Raw genomic sequence first — 17,565 nt, forward strand, 5'->3', positions numbered from 1 at the left:
GGCAAGATTAGCCCGTGGCTTAAGCTCAAGCTAGATTGTTAGGAATGGAAATTTTCAGAGATCGGAAACAAATTGATGAACATTGTAAACTTGCACACCCTCCACTATGATCTTGCTTTCAGCTCTTACAGACCCTTTCTGGGGATACACTGCACTAACTCTGAGGATAGGCATGTTTTCAGTTGGGGGTGGGGGTGGGGGGGCTAGTTAATCCTGGTGCCCAGTTGTCTTGATTGCTTGCTGCTAACGCAAGTGGCAAACTCAAGAAGCCCACTGTCCGTGGTTGGCCCCAGATCACGCTCCAGTCGGCTCTGGCAGTCTTACCGTTCACCCTTGTTCGTCTCTTCTCTCCTCTCCCCCAGCCCTTCTGACTTTGTGCTTTGGACACAGTAATCGAATCAGTATTTTTGTTCTTGTTGAATTGTTTCAGTCATGTCTTGACTCTCTGTGACCCCATTTGGGGTTTTCTGGGCAAAGACACTGGAGTGGTTTGCCATTTTCTTCTCCAGCTCATTTTAAAGATGAGGAAACTGAGGCAAGTAGGGTTAAGTGACTTACCCAGCATCACACAGCTAGTGTCTAAAGCCACATTTGAATTCAGGAAACTGAGACTTCCTGACTGTGCAACTTACCTGTCCCCAAATCAATACTACTAAACCACTATTGTTCCTGGCAAAGGCATAGATCCGATCCCTATCCCTATGATACCCTCCATCCCCTTCCTTTCCCTCACCACCATTCCCATGTAGATCTTCCTCTAGAATAGGGGTGGGAAATCTGTGGCTGCCTAGGCCTTTGGATGCGGCCTGTTGACTTGAGTCTAAATTTTACAGAACAAATCCTTTTATTAAGGGGATTTATTCTGAGTTTGGATTCAGTCAAAGGGCCGCACTTGAGGACCTAGAGGGCCACGTGTGGTCTGGAGGCCACAGGTTCCCCACTTCTGTCCTAGAATACAAGCCCTTTCAGAGCTGGGGCTGTTTTATTTGTGCGTTTACAATCCCCGGTACTTAGCACTGTGTACTACAGAGTAAATGCTTACTACTAAATCCTTCTTCATTTGTTAGCAGAAGAAAAATATTTTCTAGGTACTTCTCTCTGAATGTTACAACTCATTGCTACTTCTGCCATTTAAAGAATTCTGTGAATCCCATTCACCTCCCTTTATTTTAAATGTATGTGCAGAATTATGTGTTCATATGTTTAAAGTGATAGAGAAAGGCAAATTACAGAGTTGATCTGGAAGAATAAGATGTTAAGTCATTTTGATCATTACAGTTTTGATATGGACAATTATACATTATGTGTATACACACACACAATATCGGACACACACTTGGTTGGATTTTTGGTTTTGTTCAGTCATTCATACTGGAGTGGTTTGCCATTTCCTTCTCCAGTATTGCCCCCATTTTACAGATGAGGAACTGAGGCAAATAGGGGTTAAGTGACTACCCAGTGTTACACAGCTAGCCAGTGTCTGAGGCCAGACTTGAACTCAGACCTTCTGGACTCCAGACCCAGTGCTCTATCCACTGTACAACCTAGGTGGTTGGTTTTACAGAAAACAGAACTTCCTTACCTCTAGTTCTAAGAAGAGAGGTCTCCAACAAAAAGATGTGTTCCGTTCAGTTAAGAGAATGCTTTATTTACTGTTGTGGGCTCCACAGGCAACACAGAATGGGACCTCATAGAAGTAACCTCAGAGGTAATGAAGACAAGGAGGACTCAAATGCCATCTTAGATTTTGAGCTAGATGGACCCTGGGAGGTCAGTCATGGAGCTCACAGATTCAGGGCTCAGAGAAGTTAAGTTGGCCATGGTCACACACAGCCAGTAGGTGTTCAAAGTGGGATTTGAACCAAAGCCGTCATCCTACCTACTATACTACACTATCATTTGTATTGTGTTCAAGTCTTCTAAGATTAACAAAAGAACCTTCCTCACAACAACCCTGTGAAGCAGGTAGGGCGGGCAGGTTTTATGAGCTTTATTTAACCCTTTAAAAAACAAGCTCAGGGAATAACCAATGTTATCTGGGGCACCGAGTTTACTGACAACCAGAATATGAACATAGGTCTCCTGGGTGTAAGAGCAGGATCTTTTCCAGTAGCCCTTTGCTGGCTAGGAAAGCACAGCTCCAGTCTAGATTGTATCTGGTCAGAAGGTGGAGAAAATTCCATTGGTGGGATCAGAATCACTGGGACCACAAAGGTTTTGTGCACAGATCACATCTCATTCACTGACTCTTAATTATTACAAAGCCCTAAAGTGGAGAAAAATAAATGGGGAATAAATATTTTCCTTTGAGTTTATCTGTGGCATTGGAGGTTGGAGAGAATTTACTGACCAAAGGTAACATCCACATGCTAGTTTAAAAGGCTGGCCAGGTACTGGGGGTAAAATAGATGTTGAATATACAATTGGAAAAGTAAATTAACAAAACAAATTTTGCGTTTCCAACATGTACCTAATTGAGAGGTTGAATTACGAGTTCTACTTTGTGACCATGAAATGTGAATGGGAGGTACCATATATGTCAGAAACTATGAGACATTCAACCCTATTATAAAATGTAAATGAAGCTTTGATGCTGTCTGGACAAGGCGGAGGGACCTGGCTTAACCAACCACTGACCTAATTTCTCTTTGCACTACCTTGGGAGAATGTCACAAAGGAGAGACTCATTGTATGAACGGGGCAGTAAAACTGACCAGGCAAAGGAGCAGATAGAAAATGGGTGGGAAGTTCCATTGAGAAAGAAGCAGCAGGAGAGCTCAGAAAGCTGATGGCTTTTCTAAGTTGAATGTGGCTGAAGAATAGGAGAGAGACCAGCTAAATGCAGATGGACTCCAGAGCATTCCATTTCTTTACTGCAAGCTCTTGGTGCAAAGGTGGTGGGTTATAAGCAGAGGAAGCTGGTGGATATAAGGCCAGCCCTGGACCTGGACCTCCACTGACCCAGGTTCAAATCCTGCCTCGCACTTAAAGTCACTTAACCGCTGTCTGCCACAATTCCCTCATCTGCAAAATCAGGATAATAAGAGAACCTCCTTCTCCCAGCTTATTGTGCGGAGCCCCCGAGGTAATAATCGGTTCAGTGCTTTGCAAACCTTAAAGCTATTAGTTATGGGGCAGCTAAGTAGTGCAGTGGATAGATTGCTAAGGCTGGTGTCAGGAAAACCCGAGTTCAAATCCAGCCTCAGATACATGTTAGCTGGGTGACCCTGAGCAAATCATAGCAAGTTACTATGAGCACAATGCCTGGCACAAAGTAAATGCTATGTAAATGTTTATTATCATTATTAGTTATTACTACCAGATTCTTTCAGCTTTTAGAAGGGTGCAAGTGCTATAGCACTTCCAAAAGGAAACAAGCATTTATTAAAGTACCTACTAGGTACAAGGCCCTGCCCTAAGCACTTTATAAATATTATCTTATTTGATCCTCACAACACCTGGAAGATGGTTTATCCCCATTTTACAGTTGAGGAAACCAAGGCAGAGGTTAAGTGACTTGCCCAGGGTCACACAACTTGTGTCTGGGGCTGGATTTGAACTCAGGTCTTTCTGACTCCAGGTCTTGCTACTCTATACTTTCTTCACTCTGCTGAATTGGAGTCCTTAGACTCAGAATGAAAGGAGATGGAGGGGCAAGTGGGCAGTGCAGTAGATAGAGCTCTGGCCTTGGAGTCAGGAGGACCTGAATTCAAATGTGAACTCAGATACTTGACACTAGCTCTGTGACCCTGAGCAAGTCACTTACCCCTGATTGCCTCACCAAAAAAACAAAACAAAACAAAAAGAGATGGAAAGAGTGTCTGAAGCTCAGCATACACCATTTGTTCCCACTCTGCTGTGTGTCCTCTCTGCTTCATACCCTCTCTGCCATGAGTATAGGATGGGAGGGACTGGGCTGGCTGAGGAAATGGGATATTCTGCAGCATCCCTATACCCCTATAGCTGATGCAGCTCTGCCTTTGTTTGCCATTTATAACCAACAGATCCATTATGTTTGGTTTCTCCAACCACAGTTAGAAGCATCATGATCATTTCAATGGGCAGAATTTGCCTGTGAGTTAGGAAGACTCCCCCTCTTTCCCAACACTGCCATTGTGACCCTGGGCAAGTCCTAGTGCCCCAGGTCACTCTCAAAGACCATACATTGTAAAGCAGGTGCCAAACCGCATTGTTGGAAGGTGATCTCTGCCCCAGTGAAATCCCAGGCCCAGATCAAAACAAAACTCAAAAATAGAAATACAGTCTGTCGGCAGCCTTCATCAAGTACCTTCTAGAAAAGGGCTGTTGAGGGCTGTTGAAGGCCTTGGGGTAGACCTTGTCAGCCACAGTTGTGTTTTGTTTTGGTTTTTTATTCGTAAGAATGACAGGTTGTCTAAACACCTTTCTATAAAAACATTGCATCTTTTCAGTCGTCCTCCAAACAAGAGAGGGTAGAATTAAGACCAGGGACTGAATCCTGGCTCTGCCAATTACTAGCTCTGTGACTTTAGGCAGATCATTTGATGTCTGGGCCCTTTAGATTTAGAGCTAGATGGGATAATTTATTTAGTCCTACTCCCTCACCCCATTTTACAGATGAAGACACTGTGGCCCAGAGAGGGAACTAACTGACTTGTTAAAAGTCACACATGTAGTAAGTACCAGAGTTCAGAGTTGAACACTGGTCTTCTGACTCAAACTTGGGGTTCTTTCCAATAAGATAAGGGCAGCTAAGTGGCGTAGCAGATAGAGCACTGAGCCTATTGTCTGGAAGACTTCATGAATTCAAATCTGGCCTCAAACACTTAACTAGTTGTGTGACCCTGGGCAAGCCACTTAACCTTCTCTGCCTCAGTTTCCTCATCTGTAAAATGAGCCAGAGAAGGAAATGGCAAATCACTCCAGTATCTTTGCCAAGAAAACCCCAAATGGGACCATGAAGAGTCAGATACAACTTACACGACTCAACAACCACCAATGGGACGGCCTCCCTCCCAAGTTCATGTGTAAAATGAGGTGGCTGCACTGATAACCTTTGATTATCTCTAAATCCCTTGCTTGCTCTAACATTCTGTGCTTGGCCACAGGATCATCAATCTAGAACACCCTCATTTTACTGATGAGGAAGCAGACCCAGATGAGGTCTTGACTTGCCCAAGGTCACAGAGCTCAAAAATGGCAGTCAGAATAAGAACCCAGGGTCTCTGACATCAAATCCAGCACTTTCCAATGCACCATCATACTGCCTTCATAGGAACCCTAACTCTTGCAAGCTTAGCCCTATAATGTGTATTTTTATAAGGTAGGGCATGCTTACAGCTTGCCTGGAACACACCTTTTCAAAATTAGACTTTTTTTTTTTTGGCTAGGCAATGGGGTTAAATGACTTGCCTAAGGTCACACAGCTAGTAAGTGTTATGTGTCTGAGGCTAGATTTGAACTCAGGTCCTCCTGACTCCAAGGCTGGTGCTCTATCCACTGTGCCACCTAGCTGACCCAAAATTAGACATTTTTAACACTGAATTTTTCTTAGACTTTGATAAGGAAAAAAACAATGTCCCAAACCTCCAGCTTTACCCCCAATAAAGCCACTAATTTAGACTAATGATAGTAGATGATCTGCTCCTTTACATCCTTAAGAAGCCTTTCTTCACTAGGAATTCACTAATTTTTAAACTAATTGAAGAAGAAGAAGACTCTTTCCCTATTGGCTATCTACCATGATTGTCAGAGTTACTGTCTATAGGCTTTTTCCTAAAACAACTGGGGGAATATTATCCTTGTTACTGGGCAACAAAGCAGGCTTAATATTTTCTATAACTAGCCAGGGGCAAGGAGTCCTAACAAAATTGGCATACCAGATCATCCAGTTTCTACAGATACAGAGGGGGGGAAAAACCTAGTTATAGGGGTAAGGAGGAGGGAGAGGAAAGGTTTAAGGTTCACAGTCTCCATGAAGATTAACATTGCCCCAGCATTTGGCAAGAAGGAATTATTTCTAGCTGTGTGGCCTTGGGTCATAACTTTTCCAACCCTTTTTTTTTTAAATCAGTACTGACTGTAAAATGAAAGAATTAGACTAGCTGGGCTCCAGGGTCCTTTCCATCACAGTACTGTATGAATTCTCTAGGAAACGAAAGGGTCAAATTCGTTCTCCCCCAAATGGGCACCAAATGGAATTTTTTTGTCCAGCCTCTTGGCTATTTGAGCTTGCCTCTATCCAGCACTAGTACACACTGTTGGTTCATAAGATCACAGATGTTGAGCTAGAAGGGAACTTAGAGAGTGTCTGGTTACTTTGTTCAGTCGTACTTCTTCACGTACACTTCTGGGAATACATGCAATTAGAGAAGTTTCTGGCCAAGAATTTTTGTAGATATTTGGCTAGACAGGCCTATATTAGATTGGTCTGACCTTCCCCCGACCATTAAAGCTGGTGAAATTAAGGGAGAAAATCCAGTTTTTGTTGCCTTGCGATCAGTAGTAGGCTTTGGTAGAATGCACATCCTACTTTTTATATTTGTAAAATACCTCTCAAGGCCTTAATTTCCTTATTTGTATGATTTGATGAGATGACCTCTGAGGTCCCTTACTGCTCTTAATCTAGAAACTATATTCCTAAGAATTTCAGAATCCCTGGCATGGTGGTGCATCCCTTGGGTCCATGCTACTGCGGGGGGTGAGGCAGGTAGATCTCTTGAGTCTGGGAGTTATGAGTTGTAGTAGCTGTAGTAGGACTAAAGCCAATCAGATGTCCACACCAAATCAGCACCAATATGGTGGTTGTTTGTCCTTCATTTTTTTTTTTTGATGAGACATTTGGGGTTAAGTGACTTGCCCAGGGTCACACAGCTAGTAAGTGTCAAGTGTCTGGTCTGAGGCCAGATTTGAACTCAGGTCCTCCTGAATCCAGGGGTGGTGCTCTATCCACTGCACCACCTAGCTGCCCCTTGTCCTTCATTTTTGAAAAGGATTAGTGACATCACAGTTGATGTCTGAACTCATGGGTGAATTGGATTTAAGTGAGGCAGAGTTGCACAGTCATCAGCCTCTGTCTCTCCTCCAAAGTCATCCAAGCCCAGTGGCAAGACAAAAGTTAATATGGTAAGCCGCTGGGAGAGGAAAGAAGGGGAAAACTGGGCCAGGTCAGAAACAGAGCAGGTCAAAGCTTGTGCCCCCTGGCAGCGGGGTCAGGTTCAGGAGCTTGCACTTCCAGCCTGAGTGAGATAGGGAGACCTAGTCTCCAAAAAAAAAAGAAAGAAAAGAAAAAAACAAAAGACAAACCTATACCATAGAGCAAGGAAACCAGTCATCAGAGGGATGTATTTGTAAAATACATATAGTAAATGTAATTGATATCTGACCCACATTACCATTTTCAAGCTTTTGTGGATATTCAGTTCTTAGTTGGTACAGAGCGGAATACAGGGGTTTGATTTCAAAGGTAAACAAAAAGTAAGTGATGCTCAAGGTTCAAAAAATATAATTCCTCAGCCTACACTAGCCTATACTAAATTCCCTGTGTCGGGCTACTGAATCAGAGAACTTCTAGAGAACTTGCTTCAAGAAGGGATATGCTATAGAGACCCTGTTTCAAATTCCAGCTCCACCCCTCACTAGCTGTGTGAAGACACTTTATCTCTCCAGACCTCTGTTTCTTTGTTCATAAAATGGATGAAGAAGTTAGACTAGACTCTTTCATCTATTTAGAGGTAGTGTCTTCCGCCTCTAAAATTCTTTGATTCTATGTTAGTCTCCATGCTTTTCTCGAGAAATTATATTTTACAAGTCCTTGCAAAACTTCTCATGCCCAGAAATCACGCACCCTTGAAAATTGCTTCTTCTCTTTTGCAGAGTGGCCTCTTGAAAATCTGTGCCCCTAGCCAGGCTAATGGGCAGCTAAGGTGGCACACTGTATAGAGTACCAGGCCTGAAGTTAGGAAGACTCCTCTTCCTGAGTTCAAATCTATCCTCAGACACTTACTAGCTGTGTCACCCTGGGCAAGTCACTTAACCCTGTTTGCCTCAGTTTCTTCATCTGTAAAATGAGCTGGAAAAAGAAATGGCAAACCACTCCAGTAACTTTGCCAAGAAACCCCAAATGAGGTCACGAAGAGTTGGACATGAATGAAAAATAACTGAACAATAACAACAAACCAGGCTAATGGGATTAAGGGGCCTCTCAGGGCTCCCACTCCCCCAATCTGATTGATGTTTTAGCACCCTTATCCACTTTGGCTGGCTCCCTGCTTCTCTTCTACTGGATCAGTCACTCCTGAATTCCGTTATAATGTGGGAAATGGGCGCTAGAGCTGCCCTCGACTCCGACAGCAGCAATTGCCTAAAGGAACGCCTTACTTGATTCTCTTTGGCCTGCCCTGGCTCACCTGGTGGTTTTCCTCACTGGGAATGACAGAATCAGTATTTCAGCTTTTCACTGGCCTCAGCAATAGGTAGCTGCTATTCTGGCAATTAAGCTTAATTTCTGAAACCACATTTTAACAGTGGAACTATGTCCTCTCCTCCATTTGGTTCTTGAAAGCCACCTTTTCCCATCTTAGAACACCTTTTGCTACCTTTAGACCCCATGCCCGGAATGTTCTCCTTTCTCATATCTGCCTTCTGGGCTTCCTTTTATCCAATCCTTCAACCAGCCAGGACTTACTGAATGCCTAATAGGTACACAGTACTGTACTAGACACTAAGCAGGCCCTTTGTTTTAGTGAAATTACTACATTTACCAAATACTCCCTAACAAAAGGAAGGAAGGAAGGCTTCTTTGCCAGGGTGTGTGTGTGTGTGTGTACACACATATATACACACATATACACATATATGCACATGTATATTTTTTAATTCATCATGGGGTTGTTATATACATTTCTGGGTCCAGTATGGTATCAAAACAAATAATAAAGGTTTTGTTTTTTTTTTACTAGGCACTGGGGTTAAGTAACTTGCCCAGAGTCACACAACTAGTGAGTGTTATGTGTCTAAGGCCGGATTTAAACTCTGGTCCTCCTGACTCCAGGGTGGGCACCACCTAGCTGTCCCCAAATAATAAAGTTTTACTTCTAACTGCTATTTACCACCTGTGTGACTCCAAATAGGTAATTTCTCTCTGGGTCTTAATTATCTGTAAAATGAAGGGGTTGGACTTCATAATACAGTAGAAAGACTGCTGGATTTGGAGTCAGAGGATTCAAATCCTACTTCTAATGTTTACTATCTGTATGACTTTGAGCAAGTCACAGCCACTTTGGACCTCAATTTCCTCATCTATAAAATCAGCTGACTGGACTAAATGACCTCTGAATCTATAATCCCATGACTCTAATAATGACAGAACCAAACCTATACCACTATTCATTTAAAGTGATATGAACCAGCTAGATGATGGTACCCAAACAGAGTTGTTCTATGCATATGGATCCCCACAAAAAATGGGTATAACATAACCAAACCAAAATATATCCAGGTTTAGCCAAAGAAGAAGGTGCCCAGCCAAAAGACTTGACATGGCTAGTATAGGAATAGTAAAAACACAGACACATATGGATTCAAGTTTTTCATTTATACCCCTATAAATCAAAGGGCCTTTTAACAGTTATTGACTGACAAATACCTAAAGTCATGAAAATAACCTCTCCAGTTCTCTTCCTGTTTTAACTGGACCAGATTATCTGAAAACAGGCTGCACACACTTAACTCAAATGATGACAACAACAGCAACTGAGAATGTGTAGGGCAGAGTTCTCTGAAGAGCTGACAAGGACTAATGGTTTATGGTTTAGCAACATTGTTGATGCTGGCCTTCAAGACTTTCAGGGTAGTGACATGAAAGAATTTGGTTCACACCAAGTAGGAACAATCCCCTTGACTCCAGACTGGGGAGTCCTATCCCTGGCTTGACTGCTTCTCTTCCCAGCATGGAGAACAGGAAACCAATCAAAAAGCCAAGTCTTGCCTGATAGTGGTATAATTGCCACAAATATTCTCTAAGCATTATTGGTTTCTATCGCTCCATGGAGAAAAATCTCACTGGCCAGTCGTAGGAAAGGGTTTGGAAACAACTATGACTTGAGCTCGCGGTCTGGTTTCATGCTAAAGGGCTCCAACCTCTCATTCTCAGGAAGCAGGCTGTTCAGTCTCTCCATCAGAGGTACAGTTTGGTCAATGCCCATTTGTATGCGGCGTAGAATAGAGGAGATTTCATTGACCTTCTGGATCTGTTCAGCATACTTTGAGTACCGTTTCTGTCGCTCCTGCATGAAGCCAAAGAGTGTCTCCACAGTGAGGTCCATCTAATGGAAGGGGAAAAGAACAAACTCATCAGGCATACAAATCCTCTTAACAAGTCACTGAATGTGAGATGGGGAAACCCATCTGCTGCACAGTTGTAGAAAAAAAAATCAACTATAAAGCAAGGAATGGGGAGGGGGGACGGGAAAACATTCCATAATGAATCTCCTAGACAGCATCATTTAGTAGAAAGAGCACTCACTGATTTGGAGTTAAAGGACCTGGATTTTAATTCAAGTTCTGTGACTTGGACTTGCTACCTATACCTATGGTCTGACTCTTTATTACCCTAGGCAAGATACAACTTTTTCTCGGCATTTATTTCCTCAACTAAAATGATAGGATTAGACCAGAAGATCTCTTAAGGTGCCCTTTGAGAGACCAATGATCTCAGTAAGTAAGCTTTAGGCATAACAATACTTAAAGAAAGGCAGTAACTCAAAGGATAAGCAATGGATGTTTTTCTATTCATATCAACAACAACAACAACAAAAGACCTGCATTGCCTAGTCACAGCTGGTCTATCAGCAATAAAGCAAAATAGATGGAACTGCCCCCTCCATTCTGCTCACACACCCTTCTGGCTATGTGCTATCCACTATAAGAGAAAAAGAGATCTATAACTTCACGGGTAGAAGGAATTCCCAGATGAGAGAACTCCTAAGTGCCGGTAGGTACCTTCCCTGCAACTTAGAGACTTGGAGAGCTGCCTGGAAGGTTAAGAAGTTAAGTATCAGCTACAACATATCTGAGGTGGTATCTGCCACAGTTAGCTTTCCACCCACTATGCTAGAATTCCTTTTCTCCTTAAAGTCTGCCCTTGAAGTTAATTCTCAACAGTATAAAATGTATAGGAACCTCACAGAGTATGGATCTGCCTCATATCTATGCTGGGATGGCCCTGAGCCTTATTATATTATTTTAATACTAGAAATAACACTGTTCTTCCCCTAGCACTTAAGAACATGTTTCGCAATGAGTAGGTGCTTAATAAATACATAGTGAATTGAACCAAAAACACAGCACTCCAATGCTATGAGAAATACAAAGATTACATAAAACAAAGCTCATGCCCTTATGGAGCATATGGAACAGCAGATGAATGACATGTAACCACATGACTGTAATACAAAATGTTATAGGATATTTGTACCCTTTGGAGGGGTGCAAAAAAAGTACTTTTTAAGGCCTAAGGAAGGTCTGCTGCTTTCCAAGTGTGTGACCATGGACAGAAAGATCATTTAACCTCTTTGATTAGGCATTGGCAAACTACAGCCCAGTTCACTAGCCTGTTTTTGGACAGTCCTTGGGCTAAGAATGATTTTTACATTTTTAAATAAAGTTTTATTGTATTTTAAAATGTAAAAACCATTCTTAGCCCAAGAGCTGTGCAAAAAACAGGCAGCAGGCCAGATGTGGCTCCTGGGCCATAGTCTGGTGATCCTTGGACAAGATGATTTCCTAAGGTCCCTTCCTATGATCCTTACAAAAGGAGGAATGATCACAGGTTAGGAAGCAGCAGAACTAGGACTGCGAGTAATTCTTCTTAAAGTAAACTAGACCAATATACAAACAATTTTATCCAAGTACTCCTGACTTTGTCATGCTGCTTGACCACCCTCCACGTGCTCCATTCAATATGGTTTACATGGCATTCTGCAAACTGCTGGAGCTCAGTCCATTACTACTAAATGCCAACACTAACAATGCTTCTGATGAAGACACACCCGTGAGAACAGAGCTGGCCCCAAGAAAAAATGCCAAGTTCTATTTCTGTATACTGAGGCAGGAAGAGGGGAAGAATAGAGATAGACATATTTCTTACTACAATGTTTTTCCTATTCCACCCTCATTTATTGCCTTGGGAATAAGAGCTAGGGTAGGTGAGAAGAGGGAAAAATGAAACTCATAAATTTAAGCTAGATAAGAAGCTCCAAGAAGGCAAAAAATGATGTATACCTTTCAATAATAACGCACTTCTGTAGTAAATTACAGTATTCATGGAATAGGCTATTACCAAGTCTAGAAGGGATAGAAAGATATTCAACCAGCAGCTACCAGACATTTGATCTAACGAGAGTCAGTGACACAGCACACGAGCTGGCTTGGAATCCTCATAACAAGCTTAATAAACAGAATATTAAGAAATCATATCTACATGTGCTATTAATATTTTTAAATTCAAGGATATGGAGAAAGAAAGAGACTATGATTTGAGGTGATTCCAGCTGCCATTCTATTCAATGAATGAGCCTAAAGCAAACAGAAGATTAAGTATAAACTAGAACTACTTGTTGCAGCAATTTAAATTCAAGGAGTTTAAAAAAGAATAATCTCTTCCTTGTGGGCAGTTTCTCCTGCCATTTCAATTTCTTCATCTGGTACCAAATATCTCTCCAAATGACTGATTAGGTGGTTAATCCAAATGACCAGACTAGGGGTGGGAAGGGAGAAAGAAAACCTATGAACGAGACTTCTCTGTTCAAAGGAGATTTATTAAAAGATAATCTTTATAGCTGGGTGGAATGGAAGTGAGATGTTGAGAACCTCCAATGATATAGATAGTGGGTCAAATTCAAATAGAAATGGATCCCTGCTGACTGTTGCCCCATATTATTTACTTTGTTAAACATTTCCCACTTCCATTTTAATCAGGTTTGGGCTGCATTTAGGAGTTTTGTGGTCACACGTCTTTCCACCTTTGGTGTAGTAGATTAGGGAAGCATCACAGGTCCAAAAGTGGCTTCCCAGCTTTCCTTTATGTATAGGAAAAGCCTCACCACTGATGTGGATTAAACACGCTGCTTCGTTTTGGAAGTTACAGGATAGTGATTATTGGGGAGCAAAGTGTTGTCTACTACCTCTGACTCAAGATATTTGCACTGACATCTTTGAGCACAGCAACTGGCTAAGGGGTAAGAGAGCATGGAACTAGAAAGCTTCCCAATCTACTCAAGGTTAGATAACAAAAGGAGAGAATATGCAGGGTCTTATCTATGCTGTCAGGTGCCATAGGACAGTCTACCCAGAAGAGGACTTTTAGCTTCTTAGCTAAAAATTAGCAAAATTAAAAAGCCAGGGACACAATACTTACAGGTTACATACCAATTATCTGCTAAGTGCTGCCACTTGTCTGGAATTGTTCTCTATGGTGAGGAATCAAAGGCCCAAAAGAGGTGCTTGTATTTCCGTAGCTCCTCACCCTAGGGATTACTCTAGTGAAATGCTAACTTGAATTCCACAGGTGAGAGAGAATCAATTTCCAATAAAAGATCTTAACAAGGCTTTATTGTCATCAAGACGAGGTAGCAGTAGACATTTGTATTATATATGTTGTATAGCAAGCAATGTTGATTCCTTTCCACTCCTCAGTGACAGAGGATTGCATTTGCCATTAGAAGATTCAAGGAATAAAAACTGTATCATTATACACATAATAAGCAGGAGATAATCATAGAAAACATTAAAGCAGAAAAAGTTAACCTTGACACAATGGAAAACACGAATTTGCCATTCCCTAAGTTGGTCTCAGTTCTCAAGTGCCTCTCATGGTGTGAGATGTGACCAAGCTAAATGTGATTCTCGAATTTCCTTATCCCTAAAGGCAGTCCACTCCTGCTTAGGCTGGCAGAGTTAATGAGAGGGCTGGTCTTCCCATAAGTTCTGGTCACCCAGAAGGTCAAGTCAAAGCAATTTATTAAGTGCCTACTACATGCCAGGCACTGTACTAAGCACTTGGGATACAAAGAAAGGCAAAACCAGTCCCTACCCTCAAGGAATTTAGTCTAATGGGGAGAGAAAACATGCAAACAACTGTGTCCAAACAAGATATATTCAGTACAAACTAGAGATAATCACAGAAAGCAATAGCATTAAAGGTATCAGGAAAGACTCCATGCAGAAGGCGGCATTTTAATTGAGACTTGAAGGAAGCCAGGAGTCAGAAATGAGGAGGGAGAGAATTCCATGCATGAGAAACAGCCAACAAAAAGGCTGAGTGTCCTGCTCAAGGAAGAGCCAGGAAGTGCGTGTCACTGAACTGTATATAGAGGAGAGTAAAGTATAAGAAGATTGGAAAAATTAGCAAGATAACAGGTGATGAAGAGTTTCAAAACTCTTTCAAAACAAAGGATTTTATATTTGATCCTTTAGGTAATGAAGAGTCACTGGGTTAGGGCTGACTGAACAGGGAGTGACAGGGTTGGACGGTTTTTCAGGAAGATCACTTTGACAGCTGAGTGGAGGAGGGACTGGAGTGGGGAGAGTCCAACCAGAAGGCAAAAGGTGATAAGGGCCTACACCAGTGGGGTGGCTATGGTGTTCACTTTTAGTTCTTCATGTACCCTCTTGCCTCACAGTGAAACAGGAAGAAGAAACAGTTATATTTGACTGACTAGTTTCTTGATCCACAGAATCGCAGAATTTGAAAGTTGGAAGGGACCTTTGCAACTATCAAGTCTGATCCATATACTGAAGGAATTCCTATTATAACAAACTCAAGACATGGCCATCAAACCTCTGCCTGAAGACCTGCTCTCCCTTGAGGAATCCCACCACTCTTTCAGGTAGCCTGTCCTACTTTTGGATAACTCTAATTGTTAGGAAGTGTTTCCTGATATTTAGCCAAAATCTGTCTCTTTGCAGCTTCTACTGCTCCTGGTCTTGCCAAGAGTCTGAGGCCATACACAACAGTCTGATCCCTCCACATGTCAGCCCTTCAAATATGTTCTCATAGCAACCCCTGCCCCAATTTCTCCCATCCAGCCCCCAAATGCCCAGTTCTTTCAACTGATTCTCATATGAGATGGACTCAAAGTCTTTCACCATTCTAAATGCTCTCTCTGGACACTCAAGCTTCTCAATATCCTTCTTCAACTGTCATCCCCACAACAGAACACAGTGCTCCAGATGAGATCTAGGACAGAGTACAGTGAGACTATGTCCTCTCTATTCGTTATAGCTATGTTTCTCTTCAGGCAGCCTGAAATTGCTTTAGATTTTTCACCTGTCATATCATACCCTTGACTCACATTGAATCTGCAGTCCTCTAAAATCTCAGATCTTTTTCAGAACTGATGTCTAACCTTGCCTTCCCCATCTTGTTCCTGTGGAATTCACCTCTTGTACTCAAGTGTAAGATATTACATCATCCCTCTGGAGTTTCATTTTATTAGATTCAGGCCAGATTTGGCTCTTGGGCTGTAGTCTGGCGACGCTTGGACGAGGTGATTTCCTAAGGTACCCTCCTATGCACTGAATGGGTTAAAGGAAAAAATGGTTGAAGAAAGCTTAACCATCAAGAATACAAATATTGCCAAGAAAATTGTGTCTCCCTCCAATTAAACTGCTTCATGCTTGCTGAAGATGAAATCGGGGTTATCCTGGCAGGGTTACAAATTTAATCAGGGCTCTAAGAAAGAGAAACCCAAGAAGGGACCCATGGCAGCAACCTTAGGTGTGCCAAGCCAGCGAGTCTTCCCTTGCAATATAATCACCTTTAATGTCAGAAGGCTTGTATATAACAATAAAGGAGCTATATAATACACATATTATTCTGCTGTTCTCATAACAGGTCTAATACAAGTGAAATGCACATGTTTTCTAATGTTTTCTTGGTCTTTCAGTTTATTTCAGCACCAGTTACCACCTTTGTCTAATGTGTCAGTCACATTTTGAATTGTGTGACTTATGAAAGTTACTTTGTCCAATTGCAAAACAGAAACTAAAAATGATAACCTTCATCTGAAAGAGTGAATTACATTCAGTAAACATCAAATTACACCTGTGTTGGTTTGGGGGCAAGAGTTACTATTACAGATTGTGTTGGTATAAATTTTGAACAAATTACTGTATATAAAACAGATCTGCATATATAATAAAATGCACATAAGGACTCATTTCATAAAGAGTGGATGAAAGAAAGAAAATAAGAAAGAAGGAAAGAAAGGAAGGAAGGAAGAAAGAAAATCACCAGAGTAGCTGTTCAAAGAATGGAGTCGAGGTAAGGAGACCAATTAGAAGGCTACCACAGTCCAGGCAAGAGGTGATCAGGGTCTGAACCAGGGTGGTAGCTGTGGTAGTGGAAAGAAGGGCATGTATACATAAAAGATGTCATGGATATAGAAACAAGAATTGGCAATTGATAGGACATGTAGGGTGAGAGTGACAAGTAAAGGATGATTCCAAAGTTTTCAAACCTGGGTGACTGCTAAAATAGAATTTAGAGGAAATCATCTAGTCTAAATCCTTCATTTTAACATGATGAAACTTGAGTCTCAGAAAAATCACTGACTCACCTAAGGTGGTACATAGCAGGATCAGGTTTTGATCCCAGGTCTTCTGTATGCAAATACAATACTCCTTCCACTACACCAAAGGTGTCAAACACATGACTCCAGAGTGCGGCCTGAACCATACTGAAATGTAGTTCCTAACTAACTTACATGTGTTGATGTATTAATTAGAAAAGAAATACACAAATATGTGTGGTTTTCTATGTCAACATGCATCCTGTAGGGATCCCTGTGTATGGTTTGGTGGCCCCATTTGAGTTTGACACCCTGTATCAGGACTGTCTTGTACAGCTTTCTCCCTTTCACTGGAACTGCCCAGCAGCCCTTCCACTATGTAGGAAAAAGGCCATGGGTGGCACACACAGTTATGGATTGGCCCATTTCATTACTAACCAGAGGCCAGGATCCCTTTATCCATTTCCACATTACACATATATGACAGACGCAGAAGGATATTCAAGACTTGATAATAACACTGTCCTCTCATAAAAGGGGAAGGGTCATGCTAATTATTCTAAATCACACTAATGTAGGAATGACAAACTGCTTAATGTCCAGACAGACAATTTTTTAAAAAGAGGCAAAAATGTTAAGTCTGTTAACCCAAATGATTGTCTTATATGTGGAAGTTCAGACAGAATAACAAAATATAATGAAAAATTCAGGCAGGATGAGAGAAGACAGTTGGTCCCACCTGGGAGTCTGTTCCCAAGGCCAGATCCCCTCACTCCACTTTTGAACTGAAAGATTCTCTAAAAACTTACAAACTTTTTCACAAAGGATTCTATCCTTGGCAGCCGTAGCAGGAGCTCCAGCTGCAGATGCATGTGTGGTATAAAGTGTCTACAGATTAGGGGACAACTTTTAGTAGAATTTGAGGTATCTTTGGTAAGCCTTGTGTCAACTGCACTCACAGACCATGAGGAACTGAATACATCTGGAAGGTCTCTCATTTCTTTGGATCACCAGA

The 17,565-nt window shown here is 41.8% G+C and overlaps 1 protein-coding gene across 2 annotated transcripts in view; it reads right to left on the bottom strand.

The window, feature by feature from the left end:
* Nucleotides 1–9,559: 9,559 nt before the first annotated feature.
* BORCS5 (BLOC-1 related complex subunit 5) overlaps nt 9,560–17,565 on the bottom strand; it is a 94,072-nt gene continuing 86,066 nt past the window's right edge. For both annotated transcript variants that reach the window (XM_021001519.2, XM_078155803.1), the window contains one exon: nt 9,560–10,304. In XM_021001519.2, coding sequence (XP_020857178.1) covers nt 10,074–10,304 — 231 coding nt within the window. In that variant the 3' untranslated portion in view covers nt 9,560–10,073. The remainder of the gene's footprint in view (nt 10,305–17,565) is intronic.

Source organism: Phascolarctos cinereus, unplaced genomic scaffold, assembly GCF_003287225.1.
Source record: "Phascolarctos cinereus isolate Bilbo 61053 unplaced genomic scaffold, phaCin_HiC Scaffold_1;HRSCAF=81, whole genome shotgun sequence".
Lineage (NCBI taxonomy): Eukaryota > Metazoa > Chordata > Mammalia > Diprotodontia > Phascolarctidae > Phascolarctos > Phascolarctos cinereus.